We start from the raw sequence: 22,749 nt of genomic DNA on the forward strand, positions 1-22,749 counted from the left end.
GGGGACCCTGAAGTTGAACTACCTTTGTGCTAATTTGTGTCTTATACTACAGTGTAGTATTAGATGAATTGATTTGATAAGGATTGGTAACCTCTTTGATCTCAGAGAAATAAAGCAGTTTTAATTCAAATATTGAATTAGAAGAACAATGGCATTAACAAGATTGTAATGTTTACAAAAAAACCCTAAACACGGCAGGGTGATTACAAGTAAACCACAGTTAAAAACCACACATCCACACACCAACTTGGCCTGGTCTGGCTTTTTATAGCAGACCTTAGAAATCCACTCTGAAAGTTTTCTGCTGACTACAGAACCTATACTTAGGCTTCGTTCACACTGCAGGCGAAAGCGCATCAAATCCGATTTTTTTGACCCTATGCGACCTATATCCGATCATGGTATGACAGTGTGAACGGCACAAATCCGATATTTTCAAATCCGATCTGGGTCACTTTCGTATGTGGTACTGAATCCGATACATATCCGATGTTTTAGAAAGCGATTGCTGTTTGAACGGTGATGTCGCATTAAATCCGTCTTTTACGTCACAGACACAAGACAGATGCCAATTATCAGCTCCAGAGAAGCGCCCGAGAAGACATCGAAACTGACAGTGAAACTGTTGGGAAGACATCATTGGAGAAACGTGAACATTTTATTTGTACTGTATAATCTGCAGATTCTGACAGAAATCTGCAACTATCCTTTGAAGCACCGCTCCTCTCTAAAACAGCAATAAGGATCATTATTAGGTTATTTACATTATTATGTAAATACATTATTATGTAAATAACAAAATAACTTAAAGCAAAAATTGGGAAACGTAAAGTCCGAAGTCTTTATATTAACGGCCATCTGTCAAACAATATAGGGCTTTGGAGTTGACGCCACGCCGCAATGCATTATGGGAGCGCAGCGCCATTTTCGGGGTCTACGAATCAAAACAAACACACTGTGTTGGAACGACGACTACAAGAAAGATGCTTAAAAGCAGCTCAAAAGAGAATGAACTGTATAGAGACTGATTGCGTCCAGAGGGGAAGCAGCGGTACTTGCAGAAAATAGCGTGCATTGGAAATGTGGGCCCGTATGAAATACGGCCGTGGAGTAGAAACCCTGAAGACCAACCGCTATTGACGTAGCCTGACATATTTTCGTACCTTGTCTGTGGAGTCAGCACGTACAAGTTGTCATTCAAACAAAGGTAAGTCAGCTTGAGCACTGCGAGTGAAATGCGTTTGATTTCCCTGCAAACATTCAGATTAGTGCAGCATAAATTCATTCATGAGGGGAAATTACAGTGAGAACATGTGGAGGCTGTTAGGTGGATAACATAGTGAGTTCAGTGCATTGATGTGACATTGTCCTGAAGGATTGTTATTCTTTATAGTTAAAGAAATTGCACTAATTTATTCATATTTATTATAAATAATCCTAATTATACATCTTGCTTCCATGTTTGTATCCCGTGTTACTAAAAATACATTTTATTTTAGTTTTATACATTGATTAATGACCTGCAGAATCTCCTTATCATATTAAGTGATCCATAATTGTCACTTTATGCTTTCTCCATCTCTAAAGTGATGACATCCTTGCATTACATACTTTAGGTTCATTTTCTGCAGGCAGGTTTCTGAGAGAGAACAGGCAGATTTAGAATATAACATGCAGCGTTCTATAGATGGATACATAAAAAAATTACATGTATGTGCTAACTTTCTAAACACTTTGTTACATTTATGATAAAGTAGATAAAACACATTTATGTCGGCCTTGGCTCATTAGTTCTTGTCTTTAAATGAACTTTGTCTGTGTGTGTTTCAGGTACTGCACTCTCAAAGACTGAATGAACCAGCATTGCAGCCATGGGTCACTGTGAGCATCACAGGGAAGGTTGAAGCAGCCCACAGCACCTGTAAGGCCGGAGTCGCAGAGACCTGCAGCCATGTCGCTGCTCTTCTGTTTAATGTAGAAGCAACAGTGTTGATCCGTGGCACAAGGACTGTTACAGATGAACCTGCATACTGGGTTTTGCTGGGTAATATGACCAAGATACAGCCAGAGGTTGGCCATAAGATAGACTTCTCCTCTTCAGCTGCCCAAAAAAAAGGCTCTCGATCAAAACATAAACAGACCATCCGTATTGACAGGTAAAAGGAGTCGTCCTCAAAACAGAAAAATCCCACCTGCTACTGTGGAGGAGTTGTCACTGCTATTGGATACTTTGCTGGAACACAGTAAAGCTGTGGGTTGTGGGAATGACCCATAATGTTTTATCTAGGGGTCTAGATTTGTGCCTGTAGTGCACTGCCGTGTAAATAATTTGCATTTACTGAATATATACTGACTGAGTACCACTGTTCAAAAGTTGAATAAAGAAACAAACTAATTTTTGCCTCTTTTTTTTTTTTATTAAAACCACCTTATAGAACATCACATCAGTTACAGTGTAGAATCCATGTCATTTATAGTTTACAAATGACAAAATGTTTACACAAAATCATGAGTGTTTACATGATATCACCCACTACTAACATTACTTTATTTACTGTATCTTTTGAAAAAATACAGCAATTTTAACAGCACAATACTTAAGAATATTTAACAGGAGCAGGTTTCATTTTTCCCTGTTTTTATTATCACACTGTTCACCAAAACGCAGCAAACCTTCACCATCTTATCCAGGAGGGTCACCTCTTCACCCTCACATGGAAGAAGTAATCTGATTGGCATGGTGGTGTGTTTGAAGCAGGTCCCTTGTGTAGGGCTGGAACCCAGTCACTATGTTTCATCCATTTCATAGGCTGGTTTGCTGCAATAATGCCAAATAATTAGCAACTCTATAAATAGAAGGTAGTTCTGCAAAATCACTCAGTAGGATGTTTGTTCTAATTTGCTATGACCTCAGAGCGCATAGAAAATAAAACTAATAGGCTATAAAGATTGATATGAACATATTTAGAGCTTACCGGAAGGAAAATGTCTAGAGCACCAACAGATTTGGAGATGGAAGAGTAAGCTAGACGCCTTCGTTTGGTAACATCCAATACACAAGCTGCCTCATGTTGCTTCCAGGTTGGGAAAGAATGGAAAGATAAACCATTTTCAACCTTATTCTCTTGCCGGTCGTGTGATCGAACATTGCAGACGACCACACAGCAAATATGAACCATGGCTGTTGTGTGTGACTTCGCTCCCTTTTCACTTGCGCTAGACCCCCAAAATGGCGGATCGGGCCAAAATCCTTTCCACACCCACCCCCGTGATATCACGCTCCAAAGTTTGCTCTGGGTCTGAACAGAGCGCGTTGTGTGTGAAGTCTTCTTTTGCGCATGCGGGCCGCTTTGAGCGTTCACACTAGAGCGCGTTTGCTGTCGCATTTTATTTGTAGTGTGAACACGCAGACAAAAAAATCGGATTTGATCAAAAAAATCGGAATTGAGCATTAAGACCTGCAGTGTGCACGTAGCCTTAGAGCCCAGAAACATATCTAAGCTTTAACCTACAAGCTGACAACAAAACTTTTATTTCAAAGAGCTGTTTTGTGATCAGGCAACTGTGGGTGAGAGAACTGAATTTGGTGGAAGTACAGTTTTTGACAGCAAAGTTGTTTTTAAAAAAATAAAAAATAAAAAACGTTTTTACTTTAACTTAACGGGGTGTGACTGATAGGACATCACTGACTTGTGAACTGGTTTTAGTGGTACTACACTTCATGAAAGCCTTTGTTGAGCCACTTGAAAAAAAGAAAAGAAAACACTAACACAGGAAACAAAACAAGAACAGTTTCTGAAATCTCATCGCATGAGCAGTCTACAAGTTTCCCACCACACAGAGGTACAAAAAGAGTTAGGAGTTTCCGACCACACACTTGGTCATAGTTTCAAAAAGAGGTATGACTTCAACAGCCAACCCACACACAAGCACGCCTCATCCTACAAATGTAAAAATTAAAAAAGAAGAAGAAGAGGAGGAAAGAAAATAGATGAATAAATGAAACCACACACAAATACATAAACTGCTGATTTTATGGGTGTAACAAAAGTGCAACATTTCCTCCCATTTGCGTATTTTCTGACTTATAAGCAACAGAGCCTGATATAAACTCTTGTCAGCTCTATAATGTTCTCATCAACTTTGTTGAATAAGCAGTCCAACAACAGAAACAACCAATTTGCCTATGGAAGGATGATAAAATTATAAGGTTTTACTGACTATTAAACATACTCTTTGATTATTTTCCAACTGCTTTAACTGCAACAGTATTAATGTATAAAAATATAATATATATTTTATTGTATAAATATTATATAATTATATTATAATTTTGGCAGAAACCCCACTAACTGGTTCAGTCTTTAAATGTTACAGATAAACAATTTAAATGAGAATTATATGAATTACAAAATTGTGAGTTATTGTGATATTCATCAGCATTCAATCACCTTAACTGTGGTTATTCATTATGCCGATCATCATATATAAATGTAATAAATGTCCCAAACCTTTTAGTGTCGGCTACAGTCCAAAATTACGGTGTCACTCACAGGGAGGAGCCTCCAATCACACCATTCAGATCCGTTTATCAGTGACGGGAAACGCAAATCATTTCACTCAGATCTAAAATGTCTCCGATAAAGGACTTTAATGTGATTTACACAGCGACGAACGACGATGATACTGTCTCTCCGGGAGATATTATTGTAGGCGCAGTGATTTTCAGACTGACAAAAGACGTCAAAGTCAAGAGCGTTTCTCTGAAAATCAAAGGAGACGCTTTCGCGCAGTGGTCAGACGGCGACACAAAATACTTTGCGCAGAGGAGATATTTCAAAGTGAAGAGCTATGTAGTTGAAAAAAATCCTAAAGGTAAGTGGCTTAAGTATTTTAAACTCAGAGTTATTTTGAAATTAAATGTGTCGGATGGGAATTTTGAAGCTTTGGAGTGAAGCAGCGGATAACGTGTAATGGTAACAATGATAAACGCAATGTGGGAATTATAAGATTTTTTTTTTTTAAGAAATCTTACTTTTAAAAAAAAGAGTTGTTTGTGAAGTTGATAGTTTTTGAAAAAGTGTGCAATTTTTTTTAAAATTTGAGTTAATAGTTGTCAGGGGTAGACATTTGTTCAAACACAAGTAAGAGAAATGAGACAACTGCAGACCGACTCAGAGTGTAATTAGAAAACGTGCGTACGGGTGAATGTCTCTGAGAAGACAAAACACACCGAGCACAGGCTTGCTTGCTTTATTTATAAGGCAAAAATGGGTTACATAGTACTTCCTCTTTTAACTGTCAGGGAAGAGGTTAAACATTAAATCAGCTTATCTGATCTTTCACACACTGGGATAAGAATACAGAAGTATATCATGCTTTATCTGACATCACAGACACTGAAGTGAAGAATGCATCAGTTTTCCTTTAACAATAGACTTGGTTAGGTGATTCTTCAACAATAGGCTTGGTTATGTGAAAATATATGAACACACAAAATATAAGGCATACTTGGTTAGAATATAAGGCTTACTTGGTTAGAATATAAGGCTTACTTGATTATATTGTATTATAGAGATTTGGTTATAATGTATAATGTAGAAAATCTCTAACAATAGTCTTTTGTAGTTATTGACAGATTAAAAAAACAAACAAAAACTATTATCTATATCTATTAAAGCAATGACATAAGTCATGATGTGATCATGATCACAAAAGTGATGGACAATAGAAAGAAGTAACCGATTCAACGGTGTACCAGACATGAAGTAAACAGCACATTTTGATGGTCTGAATTAAATGAAAAGTAGTAAATCGTAAATATATCACTCTTGCTCTGTGTAGGAAAAGTTAAGCAACCTTGTCTTGCAGGCACTGTACTTCCCCAGGGGGTCAACAGTTTATTCTTCGCATTTAAACTTCCAGACTGGTAAGTGGAGATGTCTAGCCTCAAAGATTAATACTGTGTTATAATAGTTTCCTTTTGCATAGTTATGACATTATTTTAATACAATCTCCACTGTTTTTATTTTATTTTTTTGTTACAGTGACATGCCTTCATCCTTCCAGGGGAAAAACGGAAGAATTTCCTACATCATGGAAGCAAAGATAGCTAGGAGCTGGCACTGGTCCTCTGATGCACAAAAAGAGATCAAGTTTATGTCCAGGTCCAGTCCACACACTGTCCAAATGATGGTAAACACTGCCTTGATATATGTTATAAATATTTAGAGCGTGTGTTGTAAATGCTAAATGAAAAATATATAAGACAAAATCTTATATGATTTAAAAACCTGAATGTCCTGTTACAGTTTCATATGTTTCATTAGGAGTCGCCAGTTGTAACACAGGGAGTTCTGTGTTTATGATGTTTACCAGAATTTGGTCTTAAGTTTACAAAAAAAAGGAAGTAGATTATTCTGCAATTTGGTCATTTGAGGAATTAAGTTGCCCTGGGGAAATCTTTATCTGCATGTTCTATTACAGGATCCACAATCTGGTTCAGTGAGTAAAAACATGGGTGGTCGCTCCAGGGGACAGGTCCAGATGTCTGCCACTATTAATAGAGGTGTTTGTTCTCCAGGTAAAATATCTGCAACATGAAAAGACAAATGCTGATAGATTTTTAAAAAATGCAGTTTATTTCTATGATTTGTTTTTGACAGGAGAAACTTTATCTGTTGTTGCCAAAATATGCAACTCCTCTTCCAAGGAAATGAGACCCAAATTCAAACTTCAACAGAAAATAGTGTACAGCTGCAAGAAACATACTAATCCCACCTTCAAGACTCTGTGCAAAATGGTCGGGGACACTATCAGTCCAAACTCAGAGCAAACTGTGTCCTGCAAAATTAAGATTCCTGGTGACATTGCCCCCACGCTCCATAACTGTGATATTATTTCAGTTGAATATTATGTCAAGGTATGAAACAATTTCATAGTGATATCATGATATCTTAGCAATGAAACTCCTTCATTTGTAAACGATCATGGGTAAATAAGTAACAGGAAATATGTGTCTTAACTCAGTATCTTTATAACTATATAACGGATAACAATCTTTATTTAAACATTTCTTTTTTCCATTTCTGACTGTTTCCCAGGTGTATCTGGACATTAGTTTTGCCTTTGACCCAGAAGTGACGTTTCCACTGGTCATCCTTCCTTCCAGACTTGCTTCCATATGGCCCGATGAGGCTTTAGGACAATCTGTGGGGGAGGGTGGGGCAGCCAAGGCCACCAGTTACAATGTACATGCTGTACCTACAGCCTCGGGTGCTTGCCAATACCCCATCCCCGATCCCCCTCAGGATGATGACATAAAAGGAGGCAATTATAACCAGTTGCCTCAAGGTGCTACTTCACTGGGGCTCTCAGCTCCAGCTTTCACAGTGGATTCAATGCAGCAACCAGCTATTCTGCAGGGAGAACCATCTCCATTATCTACTTCCATTTACCAGCATTAGAATGAGTGATTGTGCAAGTTGAACTGGATTAAGTGAATAGGCTAAAGATTAACAATAAGGGCCAGGTACCTGTTAAACAGGGTAGTGAAAGTTCTGAAAATTAGAAGTGAGATACAAAAGCATGTGTGTGGCTTAGGTGGGTGTTGAAACAAGAGCACAAAACAATTCTTTGGTTTCATTTTATAATACCAGGCTTATTTTTCTACGAAGATTTGAACTTTGAGGGGGTTTAAACAGGAGAAAAAAGTGTGAAGATGTTCATGCCTGTCTGAGAAAAGTGTATAAAGTGTGTAGTGAGGGATTTTACAGCCTTAAAACATCTATAAAAATAAAGTTTGCTACTTTTCGGATTTCACTTATTATTTAGTTATTTTTAGAATGTAACTCCCATGATAAACAAGGGAACACTGTATAGCTAAGTTGCAGTCGTCAATCACCTCTAATAAAGCATATGTATGTATATGTATTTTTATCTCATTCATTATAATTTTATTATTATATTTTCTTCTTTCACAAATTTATCCCAAGGGTTTTATACTTTTCTTTCTTTCTTCTTAAATAACTTTTTTAGTCATCATTGTAATCTTTGCTTATTTTTTTAATCATGTTATTTATCTACTTTTTATTTTGAAACTCGATTTTTGTAAACCTGATTTTATCTTAAAATGTTCAATTCTATACAGAGACAAGTGAAGTAGTATCAGAACAGCAGGAGGTGATTATACATTTTGAAAGAATAATTAAGCCTAGACTAGATATAGTCGGCAAGTGGCAAAAGGCCACTTGACAGCAACTTGGGTAGTCTCAGAATCTTGTCTCTGTATTTCACAGATGATGTGGTTCTGTTTATCAAGTGGTGGCCCCCAGCTCGCAAGGTGGTTCGCAGCCATTCCAGTGTGAGAATTAGCACTTCCGAGTCTGAGGCCATGATCCTTAGCTGAAGGTAGAGGGGAGAGGGAAGAGGGAGGGGAGAGATCAAAGAGAAGAGAAAAAGAAAAAGAAAGAAAAAGCAGAGCGTAAAAGCGAGGCTCTAGATTTACTGGCCGATTTATATCTCCACTCTCACCTATGGTCATGACCTTTATGTTTCTTAGTGCGGTCAGACATACAAAGACATGGTGGTATGATTTCAGAACCAGCCAAATATATATACCTATACCATCTGTTATTTTGAAATAAATAAATCAATAAAAGTTCAACCACACTACCTGCTGCAGCTGCTTTTTGATGATGTGTTGCTCTCTCTTCCTCTTGGTTAAGATCATTATGTAAAGCCAAACCATTACTGACAGATTTTGGGCAGTGAAAAAATATTCTGTACTAGGTCCCAAGAGACAGCCTGAAGTTTTAAACAAACAAAAACATAAATAATGCTTAATCCATCGGAATCATGAAAATGAATCCTAAACGTTGCTGAAATACTGTTAACTCTACTTCTTAACAGCAAACTGTTGAAGACATACAGGGAGTGCAGAATTATTAGGCAAGTTGTATTTTTGAGGAATGATTTTATTATTGAACAACAACCATGTTCTCAATGAACCCAAAAAACTCATTAATATCAAAGCTGAATGTTTTTGGAAGTAGTTTTTAGTTTTAGCTATTTTAGGGGGATATCTGTGTGTGCAGGTGACTATTACTGTGCATAATTATTAGGCAACTTAACAAAAAACAAATATATACCCATTTCAATTATTTATTTTTACCAGTGAAACCAATATAACATCTCCACATTCACAAATATACATTTCTGACATTCAAAAACAAAACAAAAACAAATCAGCGACCAATATAGCCACCTTTCTTTGCAAGGACACTCAAAAGCCTGCCATCCATGGATTCTGTCAGTGTTTTGATCTGTTCACCATCAACATTGCGTGCAGCAGCAACCACAGCCTCCCAGACACTGTTCAGAGAGGTGTACTGTTTTCCCTCCTTGTAAATCTCACATTTGATGATGGACCACAGGTTCTCAATGGGGTTCAGATCAGGTGAACAAGGTGGCCATGTCATTAGTTTTTCTTCTTTTATACCCTTTCTTGCCAGCCACGCTGTGGAGTACTTGGACGCGTGTGATGGAGCATTGTCCTGCATGAAAATCATGTTTTTCTTGAAGGATGCAGACTTCTTCCTGTACCACTGCTTGAAGAAGGTGTCTTCCAGAAACTGGCAGTAGGACTGGGAGTTGAGCTTGACTCCATCCTCAACCCGAAAAGGCCCCACAAGCTCATCTTTGATGATACCAGCCCAAACCAGTACTCCACCTCCACCTTGCTGGCGTCTGAGTCTGACTGGAGCTCTCTGCCCTTTACCAATCCAGCCACGGGCCCATCCATCTGGCCCATCAAGACTCACTCTCATTTCATCAGTGCATAAAACCTTAGAAAAATCAGTCTTGAGATATTTCTTGGCCCAGTCTTGACGTTTCAGCTTGTGTGTCTTGTTCAGTGGTGGTTGTCTTTCAGCCTTTCTTACCTTGGCCATGTCTCTGAGTATTGCACACCTTGTGCTCTTGGGCACTCCAGTGATGTTGCAGCTCTGAAATATGGCCAAACTGGTGGCAAGTGGCATCTTGGCAGCTGCACGCTTGACTTTTCTCAGTTCATGGGCAGTTATTTTGCTCCTTGGTTTTTCCACACGCTTCTTGCGACCCTGTTGACTATTTTGAATGAAACGCTTGATTGTTCGATGATCACGCTTCAGAAGCTTTGCAATTTTGAGACTGCTGCATCCCTCTGCAAGATATCTCACTATTTTTGACTTTTCTGAGCCTGTCAAGTCCTTCTTTTGACCCATTTTGCCAAAGGAAAGGATGTTGCCTAATAATTATGCACACCTGATATAGGGTGTTGATGTCATTAGACCACACCCCTTCTCATTACAGAGATGCACATCACCTAATATGCTTAATTGGTAGTAGGCTTTCGAGCCTATACAGCTTGGAGTTAGACAACATGCATGAAGAGGATGATGTGGACCAAATACTCATTTGCCTAATAATTCTGCACTCCCTGTAATTGGTTAGTTCCACAGGAATCTGTGCTCGGACGAATTCTATTTATCTTACACATACTGTCAGGTCTGACGGTGCCCCGACCGGCGACCTGTGTGTATGGGTGTGTTTGTTCTCCTCTCTCTCGCTCTGTCTTTCCTCTCCGGCCCCGCTGCGATTGTTACGCGGTCGCGTAGCAACGGGAGATCTCCGACCCGGAAGTGCTGCCACTCTGAGCTGTCCCACCTGCGACTGATTCCAACATCATCCACCGTCGTTGGCAGAGCTATTTAATGGTGTGGCTGGGTGACAGACAGCGCTGGAGTATTGCACCAAGCCTGGTAGTGACTCGAGCTCAGCAAGGGTAAAACAAGTGGTTGGTAGCGGAGGGAGGCTAACCGTGTCTGTTTTGCCTTTTCTCGGGAAGCGGATGAGACGGAGAGACGGAAGGAGAGACGTCACTGATTCACGGGAGTTGTGTGGACACCCGAGGGCAGACGGGGAGAGGAGCACTGAAGGGACTTGCACTGTGGATAACTGTGGATTGGCTTCACTGTAAATAAAGACACTGTTCAACTTTAACGAGAGGTCCGCGTCTGGCTTCACTAACTCACCACCCTTAACACATACTTTCCTTAGGCAGTATCATGAAAAGTAGTTATCATGTAAAGTAGAGTGAAGTACATGAAAAGTGACACTTTTTTTTAAAATCTTCTAGTATAAAGCATGGGACAGTTTAAGAAAACTAAAAATTCATTCATATTTTTTTTTTTACATTTTTATAAAATACCAAAGCTTTCATTTAAATTTACAGAAGCATAAAGTATAATTCCCACTGACATTTATTATGTCAGTGGGGCGATCGTGGCTCAAGAGTTGGCAGTTCAGTTTGTAATCGGAAGGCTCCCGGTTTGAGCCCTGGCTCCGACAGGGCCCAGTGGTGCCAGTGTCCGGCAGCCTCGGCTCTGTCAGTGAGCCCCAGGGCAGCTGTGGCTTGCCATCACCAGTGTGTGAATGGGTAGATGACTGAATGTAGTGTAAAGTGCTTTGGGGTACTTAGGGACTAAGTAAAGCGCTATACAAATACAGGTCATTTACCATTTATTAGAGCTGAATTATAATGTGATGAAAATAAGACAGCAAGTTACTTTTCACCACTTATATATACAAAACATTTCGTTTGTATTGCATACCATTTCCAAAATCAAATCCGCAAATAAAGCACTCAAAAACGATGCTTTTATGTACTCCATGGTACATATTGTCAATGTAGGGCATTAATACTTGGTAAGTTTTTTAACACTAGAGTTATATGACCTGTTTTCATACATAAATGCCAGACAACGGTCCAAATATGTGTCATTTCAAATTCTTTCTTACATGTAGCACAGTTCACTTAACCATGATGTGATTAATAAACGGTTAACGAATGTGTATTTATGAAGACGATTTGTGAGACTGGTAAACTTATGATAGGTACGATGGTCTTTCGTTCTACACGGTGCATTTCAAGGTCCTGTACCCATCCGGCGGTAAACTGTACCTGGGCTTGTTGCAGTGACCGGAAGTTACTAAACTTCATGAGTGTATGCACTCACTCCAAGAACCGTATAATTATAAATATGCATATAAATATGCTACGATGAGATAGCTGACTTCATCTAACTAGCAAATGTTGTCCAGGCTACGTTGGTGATGCAGTTTTTTTTAATATGTATGATATTTTTGTCATGTGATTTTAAAGCCGGTCCTACAACCGCATCCAAGAATAACATGCAGCTTATCTCAGAACTGTCGGTGAAAATTATTCTTGGAGCTAGGTTTAATTGAGCTGCATTTTAAAGAGGTGCAATTTCACAATTTGTGTATATTTTCTAAGTTCACTATTTTGTCATGTGTTGAGAAAAACACAGATTTAAAAATTACATGGTCTAATATTTACATTTAGCATAACTGCAACATTATTTTTTCGTTGTTTTTTTTTAAAGACTCGAAAGGACTTGAAATTCAAAATTTCAGACTTGTGACTTTACTCGGACTTTCACACCAGTGACTTGAGACTCGACTCTGACTTGCCTGACATTACTTGAAACTTGACTTGAGACTTGAGGATAAAGACTTGAGACTTACTTGAGACTTGCAAAACAATGACTTGGTCCCACCTCTGGCGTGAACTATCACGTGACCGCATGACCTGCCCTAAACCGGAAGTGACGTCATTTTGCGGAAATGTAGTTTTTTACCATCGTGGCCTTATGAGCCTATACTTGTGTTTTTAAAAGTTATGTTTGACTTTATGACTTTCTGTGTCGTTTCTGGGATGCTGAGGACTCATATTGCACTGCTGGAAATATTTTATTTTGATGCATATGCTGTTATTTTGCAAATTTGTACTATAATATATTTTTTCGTTTTTCCTGCAGTATATGAAAATTGGTGTATCTCAAAAATAAAACTATGAAGACACTTAAAATAAATTTCCTTTGGTGGGAAACTAGTTTGTGCAACTTTTTTGTATTTACAGTTTTGAGGGATAAGCCTCTTAAATTTCTCTAACTAGAAATATATGTTAAAAAATCAAAAACTATTTTCAATTTTTTTGTAGTTTATTGCACTTTTTTGCAATTTATGTAATTACTATGCACTTAATGCAGACATATTATTAAAATTTGGGCTATAATGGTTGTATTGATGTATAGCAACTTGAAATGCTCCAAAAAATGGCTCCACAGCATGTAAAAATATACTATAAGCTCTGGCGGACTTGGTTCTATGGTAGGTCTTAAAGGGTTAAAGGAGATATTTCAAAGTGAAGAAATACTTAAAGAAAAGGGCGATGGTAGAAAGTTTTACTCATTTAAAACTTGGACAGTTTTGTTGTTCTGACATTAAAGGTATTAGTTTGAAGCCATGGTGTTCTGGCTAGAGTGTAATCTTTAAAAAATGTGAATAAAAATAGACCAGTTTTGTATTTAAAACACTTGCGATGTGCAGAGACAACAATATTTAAAGAAATATTAGAGAGAAAGTACTTATTGACATTGGGAACTCTGTGTAGAACTAATAAGTGTGTTTTGAATGTTGACTAATGTTGCAGTTACTGGCACGTACATTATAATTAAAAGACATTTGAACTATTGCAATAACTCTGAAATGATGCATAGAAAAGAAAAGATGAATAAAAGGGAGACTGAAGGGGTTAAAAAGCAAACGTACATTTGAGAACACAAACTGACTTAAATAATCAGCAGTAAATCATAAATATATCAGTCCAGTTTGGGCAAGGTGCTTTTTTAAGGTCTCTACAGGGAAAGATAAAACAAATTCTCTTGCAGCTACTTCACTTCCCAGAGGGGTCCAAACTTTTAGGAGCAAGGGGGAATTTCTACATACCAGCTTTAATATCGTGTCATAGATTGTTTTTTGTAAATATCTATATTCTCCTCTGCTCTGTTTCACAGGAACATGCTTTCATCCTTCCAGGGGAAACATGGAGAAATTGTCTACAGGGTTGAAGCAAAGATCTCCAGGACTGGTGATGGCCTTTTAAAATACAAGAAAAACAAAAAACAAAATCTAAAAGTGTGTTGTAACTTTTAAAATGAAATGTATACATTTCATTTTAAAATATATTTCAGATAAAATTGAATAGTATACCATATAAAAATAGTACAATATAAAAAACAGTTACCTGATACACCTTTCTTCTGCATTTCCATGAGGTATTATGTTAATCTAGTAAACTAAAAGAAGAGTGGCCCCTCCAAGGAAAACATTCAAATGTCTTCTTCCATTAACAGAGGAGTTTGTTCTCAAGGTAAAGTAGCAGCTGCTTGAGTTACCAAATATTGTTACATTTATTAATTTAGTTTGTTTTTGACAGGTGAAATCAGTTTTTGCCTAAATCTGCAACTGTTCTTCCAAGGACACGAGACTCAAATTGGGACTTAAGCAAAAAATATGGTACCAAAAGCCACAGTAAAACCAGTGAGAGTACTCTGTTCAAAATGATCTGGGAGATCATCCATCCAAACTCAGAGCAAATAGCCTCCTGCAAGTTAAAGATTCCTAACGATGCCATTCCCACTATCCATAACTGTAACACAATCTCAGTTCAGTATTACACCAAGGAATGAAAGTGATATTACATTACCTCATAGATGAAACTACCTTTGTTTGTAAATATGTTGTAGAGTTTAGCATTGTGGAGAAGAACAGTGGAGAAGGCTGCAAGCCGGATGAAGGACAGGTATGATGTTCGAGCTAGAGCAGCTCCATTGCTCCCAGGAGAGTGTTTTAGTCTATAAAACAAGAAGAGACAAGGTAAACTGGCAGTACATTGGGAGGAAAAGATCCAAATCATTGCCAGTCACCCAAGCCCTACAAATTCAGTTTACAGAATTTGGCCGGAAGGTAAGGATGGTCCTGTCAGAGTGGTTCATCGCAATCATCTGCGCTTCTGCACTTTTCTACCATCAGATAACTATGCAACAGGAGGTAGCATCCCAGAAACAGACTACAGCCACACATGATATAGCAACAGTCTCGGATCAGTGGTTGCTTTTATGGAGCACGGCACAGCCAGGATCAGTTCACTATCCCCCCTCTCACTAATCGGTCCCTACTGCTCAGGAGGGTCTTAGGAGATCTGCCCATGAGAACTTTGGGAAACCCCAATCTCGATATATTAAACAGAATGCCCGAGGATGGGCTATAAAAAAAAGTTGGGGTGTGTGTTCCAGAGTGTAGCATGATGGAAAAGAATGCAGAGAATCCTCCACTAAACATTGGGGTTGGCATTACTTTTTACTTTTTACTGCATTATAGAGTCCGACAGCTGCTGGAAAGAATGACCTGCGGTAGCGCTACTGCCTACACTGTGAGTGTAAAAGTCTACTGCTGAACGAGCTGCTCAGTACTTGTACAGTCTCATGCAGGGGGTGGGAGGTGTTGTCCAGGATGGATGTTACACTGTAAAAAAAATATTGTAGAATTTACGGTGAATTACTGGCAGCTGTGGTTGCCAGAATTTCACCGTGAAAAATAAATTGTAAATGTAGAACACAAAACGGTATCCTATTTTGGTAACCTTAAATTTCACAGTAAATAATAATTATTTTTTTACAGTAAATGACTGAATTTAAACATAAATTCATGTGAAAACAACAGACATTCCGTTAACCTGATCACAGTCTTACTTTGTTAAATATAGTGAAACTGTATAAAATAATACAGTATCATACCTAAAAAGTTGAATATTACGGTAAATTACTGGCAGCTGTAGTTGCCAGAATTTCACCGTGGAAAATATAGTGATAATGTAGAATATATAACGGTATACTTTGATGATAAATGTAAACTTCACAATAAAGAATCATAAACCTGTTCATGGTAACTCATGTAAAAACAACAAACACTCCATTAACCTGATTACAGTTTTGCGTTGTAAAATACAGTGAAACTGAATAAAATAAATATTAAAAAGTTGAATATTACGGTAAAATACTGGCAGCTGTGGTTGCCAGAATTTCACCATGGAAAATATAGTGATAATGCAGAATACATAATGGTATACTTGTTGATAAATGTAAAATTCACAGTGAACTTTGGTTTTTGTACAATTATTACATTGAAATAAAAAAACAAATATAAAGTAAACCAGTTAAAATACATTTTAATAAGCTTGTTTACTGTCTTCTATTGACAAAGCACAGAAGAGCTGTAAAATACAAAACATGCCTTTTTATTCAAAAGTGCATATTTACACAAAATTATTGGCAGCTCTTTCAGCCAGAATGTCATCTAAAAAAATTAAGGTCCAACAAATGAGGTAATAAACATAACAGGGCTAACTGGCATAAAACTTACATTCTTTGACTTTTTGTCATAATTTGCTAGAAACATTAATAAAAACCAGTAGAGACAATGATTAAATTAAACAGTTAACATCCATCCATCCATTCGCTGGAGCCTATCCCAGCTTTCATAGGGCGAGAGGCGGGGTACACCATGGACAAGTCGCCAGTCTGTCACAGGGCTAACACACAGGGACAGACAACCATTCGCACTCACATTTACACCTATGGGCAATTTGGATTAATCAATTAACCTATCCCCACAAACTGCATGTCTTTGGATGGTGGGAGGAAGCCGGAGTACCCGGAGGGAACCCACGCAAACACAGGGAGAACATGCAAACTCCACACAGAAAGACCCCGGCCTGATGGTGGAATTGAACTCAGGACCTTCTTGCTGTGCAGCAACAGTGCTAACTACAGTGTCACTGTGCTGCCCTAGACAGTTAATATTTAATAATCAAATTAATGACTAAAAAGGCACTGATCTAATTAATATCAAACTTAATACAACCAAAAACAAAGAAGTACATAATAAACAGTCAAACAAAATTGAAAACACTTGATACTTGCAGTGGTTGGCAAAGTTTCTTTTTATCCAGACCTGATAGTAGAGGGCTTTCAAAACAGTCTCTGATGGTGTCTGAGGAACTGGAAAGGGTTTTGGATTCAATGTGCTGGAGGACTTGCATGTTGTTCTTCAGATGCTCGGTGTAGATTAGCCTTCATTCCTTGCAGTCTGAAAGCAAATACAAAGCACAATAAAGCAAACTGCCCATTTCAAAAGTAAATATACAATCTTACATCTAATAGAGCTGACACAATTAATCGTATAATGATTTACAATTGTGATGCATTGCAATGCGGAAAAAAACCCATTCTTAATCCATTCAGAAGAAACTAATCGATTATTAAATACAGTCCCAATCAAAAGTTTAAGACCACTTGAAAAATGGCAAAAAAAATCATCTTTTGCATTTAACTTACATTTGACAAATTTAAATTGGGACAGGCTGTTTTACAGCTGATCAAATGTTTAGGACCACATACCTTTAAAAGGCTAAATCTGTGCAAAACTGTGGATTCATTGTCATTTTCTGTCAGCTAGTCAGACTGTCAGGATGTTCTGATGGCAAAAGCAAAACAAACTTTCCTTTTTGAACATGGTCGGCTTGCTGAACTGCATAAGTAGGGTCGCTCACAGTGCGCCATCGCTGCTGAGGTGGGATGCAGTTAAGATGGTCATTTCTTAAATAATCCTGGGGGTTATGGAACAAAAATGTGAAGTGGAAGATCTAAAAAAAAATCCTCAACCCGAATTAAGGCCATTAGTGGTGCCGACTGCACCCCCATAACCATCAAATGGCATCTGAGACTGAAGGGCTTCAAAAACCAATTCTCTGATGAGAAAAAAATATAACCTTTTTTTTTCTCCTGTAAAAAAATGCAGCCTTGATGGTCCTGATGGTTTCCAACCTTACTGGCATGACAAGCAGATCCCACCTGAGATGTTTTCTTCGCCCTACAGACGAGTGGGTGCCACAATGATTGGGGAGATGCTTTTTCCTTCAGTGGAATAATGAAGCTTCAGGAGGTGCAGGGGTGTCAAAAGGCTGCTGGCTATGTCCAGATGTTGCAGAGAGCATCCCTGATGACTGAGGGCCCTCATCTGTGTGGTAACGACTGGGTTTTTCAACAGGACAACGCTACAGTACCCAATGCTCGCATGTTCCCACTCACCTCATGGAAACGCTTGCATGAAGTGATCAACAAGGACAGCGGAACAATTAATTACTGAGTTCAAGTTTGGAACTTTCTGTTTTGGGGGTTTACCCATGTTTTTTGGAGGTGTGGTCCTAAACTTTTGATCAGCTGTAAAACAGCCTGTTTCAGTTTAAGCATTGTTTTTAATAAATTGCAAGCTCAAAAAATGTTTTGCCTCACTCCTATTTCTTCTTGTTGCATGTTGAAGCTCTACTTGGAACCTTGTTAAGATCCAACCATGCAAAATATGATTTTTTGCCATTTTTCAAATGGTCTAAAACTTTTGATCAGGACTGTACAACCTAAAAATAACAGCAATTTGTTTTCTTCAGCCACATACATCACAGTGGCCCAACAAGTGCAGTTTGTGTTCAGACAAGTTTTGAGCGATTAAAAAAAAATAGCTTATATGTAACCTCCTTTATTTGTTGATGAAACGAAACAAACTGAAGTGAAGTTATCATGATGCATTGGGAAAAAAATGATATTTTTCAGCGCAAACTGTCTGTAGTTTTCTAATAAAATCTCTGTTACTGAGCCTCACAGGTTCTTCTCTTCACATGCCAGCAGTGGCTTCGCACATGCACGATTCATTTGCAGTCTGGATGCAGTGGGGTAAAAATCATCTGTTCCATCTTCCACTCCACCACGTCATCAATTATGAGAGGCAACAGCCTTAAAAGTTCCAGTTTTGTATTAACTGTGCTGAGAGTTTGTTTGAGGACTGATCTCACACGGCTTTGAAGAGGTATCAGAGTCAGAGTATTTAAACTGTTTAATGCTCCGATTCAGAATGGAGTAGGTGAACCATTCTTTTTTTTTCACAAAAAAATTTAAGAAACAGCATAACATGATATGACAAAATGCCATAAAAATCTTGTGTCCTAATCAAAATGGCAAATCTGGCTGACGGATGTGAAAATATTTTAAACAGTTGAAAACTGACTCAAACTTTACTCCTTCTATATCTGGTGTACCTTCAGTCTTGGGGTGTTCAACAGGAGTGTTGTACATCTCTATGGTGCATTCTGCTCCACACTGATTTGGATCACCACTCTGAAAAACAGATTGCGTCATTAAACAATATCTACAGAAATGTTGTGTACGACTAAAGCAGAAGCCACCAGTGCAAAATGAACCCAAAGTATCTACAGCATGCAAAACACGGTTCCTTTAACTACAGTTTTATCTTTTTATTTCCATAACCTAAAGGATTAACAACTTCAAAGGCATCTTGGTATAGCAGTAGTTTGAAACATAATGGATTTTGGTTAAAAAAAAAAAAAGTACTACTTTTGAATATCTTACCATCACTAATGTCACACAGTACATCTGATGAAGACTCAGCTGATTCCTCACCTGTTACACATATATACATATATATGTATAGGTGACGGTTTAGACACGTGATGCATTTTCTCCCAAACGTGCATGGACTGTAACAATCAGGAAATCAGTTTCCTGTGACTGCTCTTGACCTTGCAAACTATGCCAGTTTATGAACATTATTTCATTATTTTTTTGTATTTCATTTTAATCAATTAATTTTAATTTCAGCAGGTGGTATCACACGCAAACAGATTGAACATGGACTGAACAGTGGTAAATCCATGATTTAAACCTCCCTATACCACAAAATATGTTTTTTTCATTGTAAATAGCTGTGTTATACTTGGTGAGACTCTAGAACTTAAAGAAATATACATATTTTTTTATTAGTAATTGTTTGTATGTACTGTTAACATATACTGTTTTATCAAACAGCCTGAGCTTGTTAATATTAAAAACATTTCACTGTAATTTTCACAATAATTCTAAAAATGTTTTGACATTTTGTTAAAATTAAAAGTACGCTATGTTTTAGGTAATTAATATACAGTTGTAAATCGTAAATTCAAATGAAAAAAGCAGGAAAGATTGTCATTCATACAGAGTTATTATGTAAATTGTAGGGTGATTAATTGTAAATAATGTTACAGATTTTTCCTGTTGTTTTCAAAGACAATGTGCCATATTACAGTACATTCATATATTTTCAACATATTAACAGTGTAAAAATAAAAGCAAATCACCGTTTTTCAATTTACAGAAATGTAATGTCCATATTACAATCAATTACTCTTTTTGATTTAATGGTAATTTACCGTTGCCATTTTACAGTTATTAACTGTAATTTTTATGTACATTTCTTACAGTGTAGCTTAGACAACATCCTCTCCTCCCCAACCTGCTCGATGGACTTCAGTGGACAGTCCCGGACAGAGCCGGCCCTCCTGACCAGTTTGTTGAGTTTCCCCGTCCCTCTCTGCCATTCCCCCCACTCCAGCAAACCACAGCATACAAAATAGCAACGACAGTGTCATAAAATGTCACAGGTGGAGCTCTTAGACCCTTAAGAGCTCTGCTGGATGGGGAAGGGAAGGGCTACTAAATCAAACCTGTTAAAAAAAACTGGTTCAATCTGTTAGCCCAAACCTGGTCTCCAGACTCTGGACCCCCTCCGCTCAAAGTGCTCCATCCAGTGATGGTCTTCAGTCTGTACGTGTCCTTTCCTCTCCTTATCTCTCTCCTTAGCTCCTTCTGGACTCTCCTCATTTCCTTTCTGTTTCCAGATCTGAAAGCCCTCTTTTTCTGCTCCAGCAGGGTCCTAAAATCTGGAGTCAGCCATGGCTTGTTGTTGGAGTAACACCGCACTCCTGGTTGGTACAGTGTTATCTATGCAGAAGTTGATATAGTCTGTTATGCAGGTGGTTAGTGTGTCGATATCCTCCCCATGTGGGCTGCATAGCACCTCCTAGTCTGTAGTTTGTAAGCAGTTTGAAAATAATCTTGTTTGAATTAGGATTATGGATCTGCTGGGATAAAAAAAAAAAGACTGGATTGGAGACCCTCTGTGCCCAAGGAAAGGAAATTGGTCAAGATCTGGAGAGGTTTGAGCTCGAGAGAAAAAGCCCAGGAGCTGGTGTAGAGACCCACCCTCTAACAAAGCCAGGCCTGATAATGTGGGTGGAAATGCAGGATTGATAAGTTTTTGGCTGCTCGTTCTTCCAAGTGACCACCTTCTCTTGTTTGTAACCAGGCTAACGATCCTGACTGTGTAGGATTTGGGCCTTGGATTCCAGGCTGGAGTTGTCTTCAGCCAGTAGTCTGACTTGGAGGGGAAACAAGAAATCTTGTATACCCCATTGCAGTGTGAGTGTGGTGGTTACAGTATTAGAGCTTACTATCAAATCACTTTTTTTTTTTTTTTTATTGTCACATCACATGTGCAGGCACACTGGCACAGCACATGCGAGTGAAATTCTTGTGTGCGAGCCCCACAAGCAACAGAGATGTGCAAACACAACAACACAAACGAGCAAAATACAAGAATGGCCAACCTGAAACTAATAAATATATGTACAATATATAATAGTGTATGCATTTCTGGATGTGTATACTAAATATTTTCCTACGTGTGTGTGTGTGTGTGTGTGTGTGTGTGTGTGTGTATACACATTTTTACAAATTAAATAGTAAAAAAATAAATAAATAAATAAAAATAAAAATAAAATAATAATAATAATATATATATAATATACAGAGTTGAATATGTGCAAAACAAGTGGAATTTATATACAGTGTGGAGTACTACGCTCTGTACTACGCTCTTGTACGGAGTGTACAAACATTTGCAGATAAATGATAGACACAGGAAATGTTTTAGCTTATTAATTAAAAAAAAATGGTATGCAAAAATAACTACAAAAATGCACAACATGAATTAAATTATCAATCAATTATGTCAATTATAGATTCTCAATAGCTTCATACATGGAACTTTGATTTAAAAAATATATTACTAAGCTTATTTGACCCATTGAAGTGTTTGTCTTGACTCAAAATCTTAATATCTTTACAGTACAAGAGAAAATAATAAATCTTTACATGTTTCTCAGGTGTCTTTGGAAATTAGCTTTGCCCAGAGGTGGTATTTCCACCTATTGTTGCTTCCAGATTTGCTGCCATTAAGCCTGGTGAGGCTGCGGGGTCTTCCCCACCTTGGACAGCTGGGGCTCAAAGTTATAGATACAGTGATATCACTTCCCTTGTCCTTGCCTATTGGATTTTATCCTGTACCCAGGATTTGACAGTTCCCCACTTCAGATCGCACTTGACATACAAGCACACAAGTGGTGACCAGTGGCCACAAGCTGCTCCACAAGGGTTCTGAGCTCCAGTTTTCATATCACCTTCAGAGTAATATGCAGGACCTGATGCTCTGCCTCAATTTAAGCAGGGGCCCTCCATTATAAGCCTCCATTTACCATCATTAAAATTAATTACTATAGAAGCTGAACTGGATCTGGTAAACAATTAAGCTAAATATAAACAGCAAGTGAAACCTCAAAAGTCACAGTTGAACAGGTTAGTGAAGGAGACAAGAAAGCTGGTCACCAGTTATTTGTTGTTGGTCATGCTCCCGTCTGGTTTGAGGTCACTTAGTAGCCTTTCAGCAATTGTTACACAAAGTGACTCAAAGCTACATTTAAAAAAAAATTATTATTTTTTCCTTTTATTGAGTGTTTCAGGGCTAAAGTAAAAATTATTTTTACATGTTTGATTATAGAAAGTTCCATCATCTTCTGCCCTCTTTAGGTGGAGCTGGCCTGACAGGACCTGTTTTATTCCT

At 38.0% G+C, this 22,749-nt stretch overlaps 1 protein-coding gene and 3 long non-coding RNA genes across 4 annotated transcripts; 2 read left to right on the top strand and 2 right to left on the bottom strand.

Moving 5' to 3' along the window:
- Positions 1-2,395: 2,395 nt before the first annotated feature.
- Positions 2,396-3,336, bottom strand: LOC145432328 (uncharacterized). Its single transcript, XR_013912619.1, has 2 exons — positions 2,976-3,336; positions 2,396-2,818 (listed from the first exon to the last, which is right to left on the bottom strand). It is a non-coding gene; the product is annotated as an uncharacterized LOC145432328 (long non-coding RNA).
- Positions 3,337-4,549: 1,213 nt separating this feature from the next.
- Positions 4,550-7,932, top strand: LOC113033757 (arrestin domain-containing protein 3-like). The gene is made up of 6 exons (XM_026187839.2): positions 4,550-4,875; positions 5,872-5,929; positions 6,048-6,195; positions 6,487-6,583; positions 6,666-6,922; positions 7,104-7,932. Exons 1-6 carry the CDS (start codon positions 4,632-4,634, stop codon positions 7,464-7,466), a joined length of 1,167 nt encoding a protein of 388 aa, XP_026043624.2. The 5' UTR covers positions 4,550-4,631; the 3' UTR covers positions 7,467-7,932.
- Positions 7,933-8,046: 114 nt separating this feature from the next.
- Positions 8,047-8,805, bottom strand: LOC145432330 (uncharacterized). Its single transcript, XR_013912621.1, has 2 exons — positions 8,675-8,805; positions 8,047-8,403 (listed from the first exon to the last, which is right to left on the bottom strand). It is a non-coding gene; the product is annotated as an uncharacterized LOC145432330 (long non-coding RNA).
- A 1,853-nt stretch (positions 8,806-10,658) lies between these two features.
- Positions 10,659-11,040, top strand: LOC145432329 (uncharacterized). The gene is made up of 2 exons (XR_013912620.1): positions 10,659-10,799; positions 10,886-11,040. It is a non-coding gene; the product is annotated as an uncharacterized LOC145432329 (long non-coding RNA).
- The last annotated feature ends 11,709 nt before the right edge of the window (positions 11,041-22,749 follow it).

The sequence above is a fragment of the Astatotilapia calliptera genome, chromosome 12 (assembly GCF_964374335.1).
Source record: "Astatotilapia calliptera chromosome 12, fAstCal68.1, whole genome shotgun sequence".
NCBI lineage: Eukaryota > Metazoa > Chordata > Actinopteri > Cichliformes > Cichlidae > Astatotilapia > Astatotilapia calliptera.

Bases quoted from the DNA above. Each gene is read 5' to 3' on its own strand.
- LOC113033757 (XM_026187839.2), top strand. From the start codon at position 4,632: ATGTCTCCGATAAAGGACTTTAATGTGATTTACACAGCGACGAACGAC. The intron at 4,876-5,871 runs GTAAGTGGCTTA...CTTGTCTTGCAG, and splicing joins AGTTGAAAAAAATCCTAAAG to GCACTGTACTTCCCCAGGGG. The intron at 5,930-6,047 runs GTAAGTGGAGAT...TTTTTGTTACAG, and splicing joins GCATTTAAACTTCCAGACTG to TGACATGCCTTCATCCTTCC.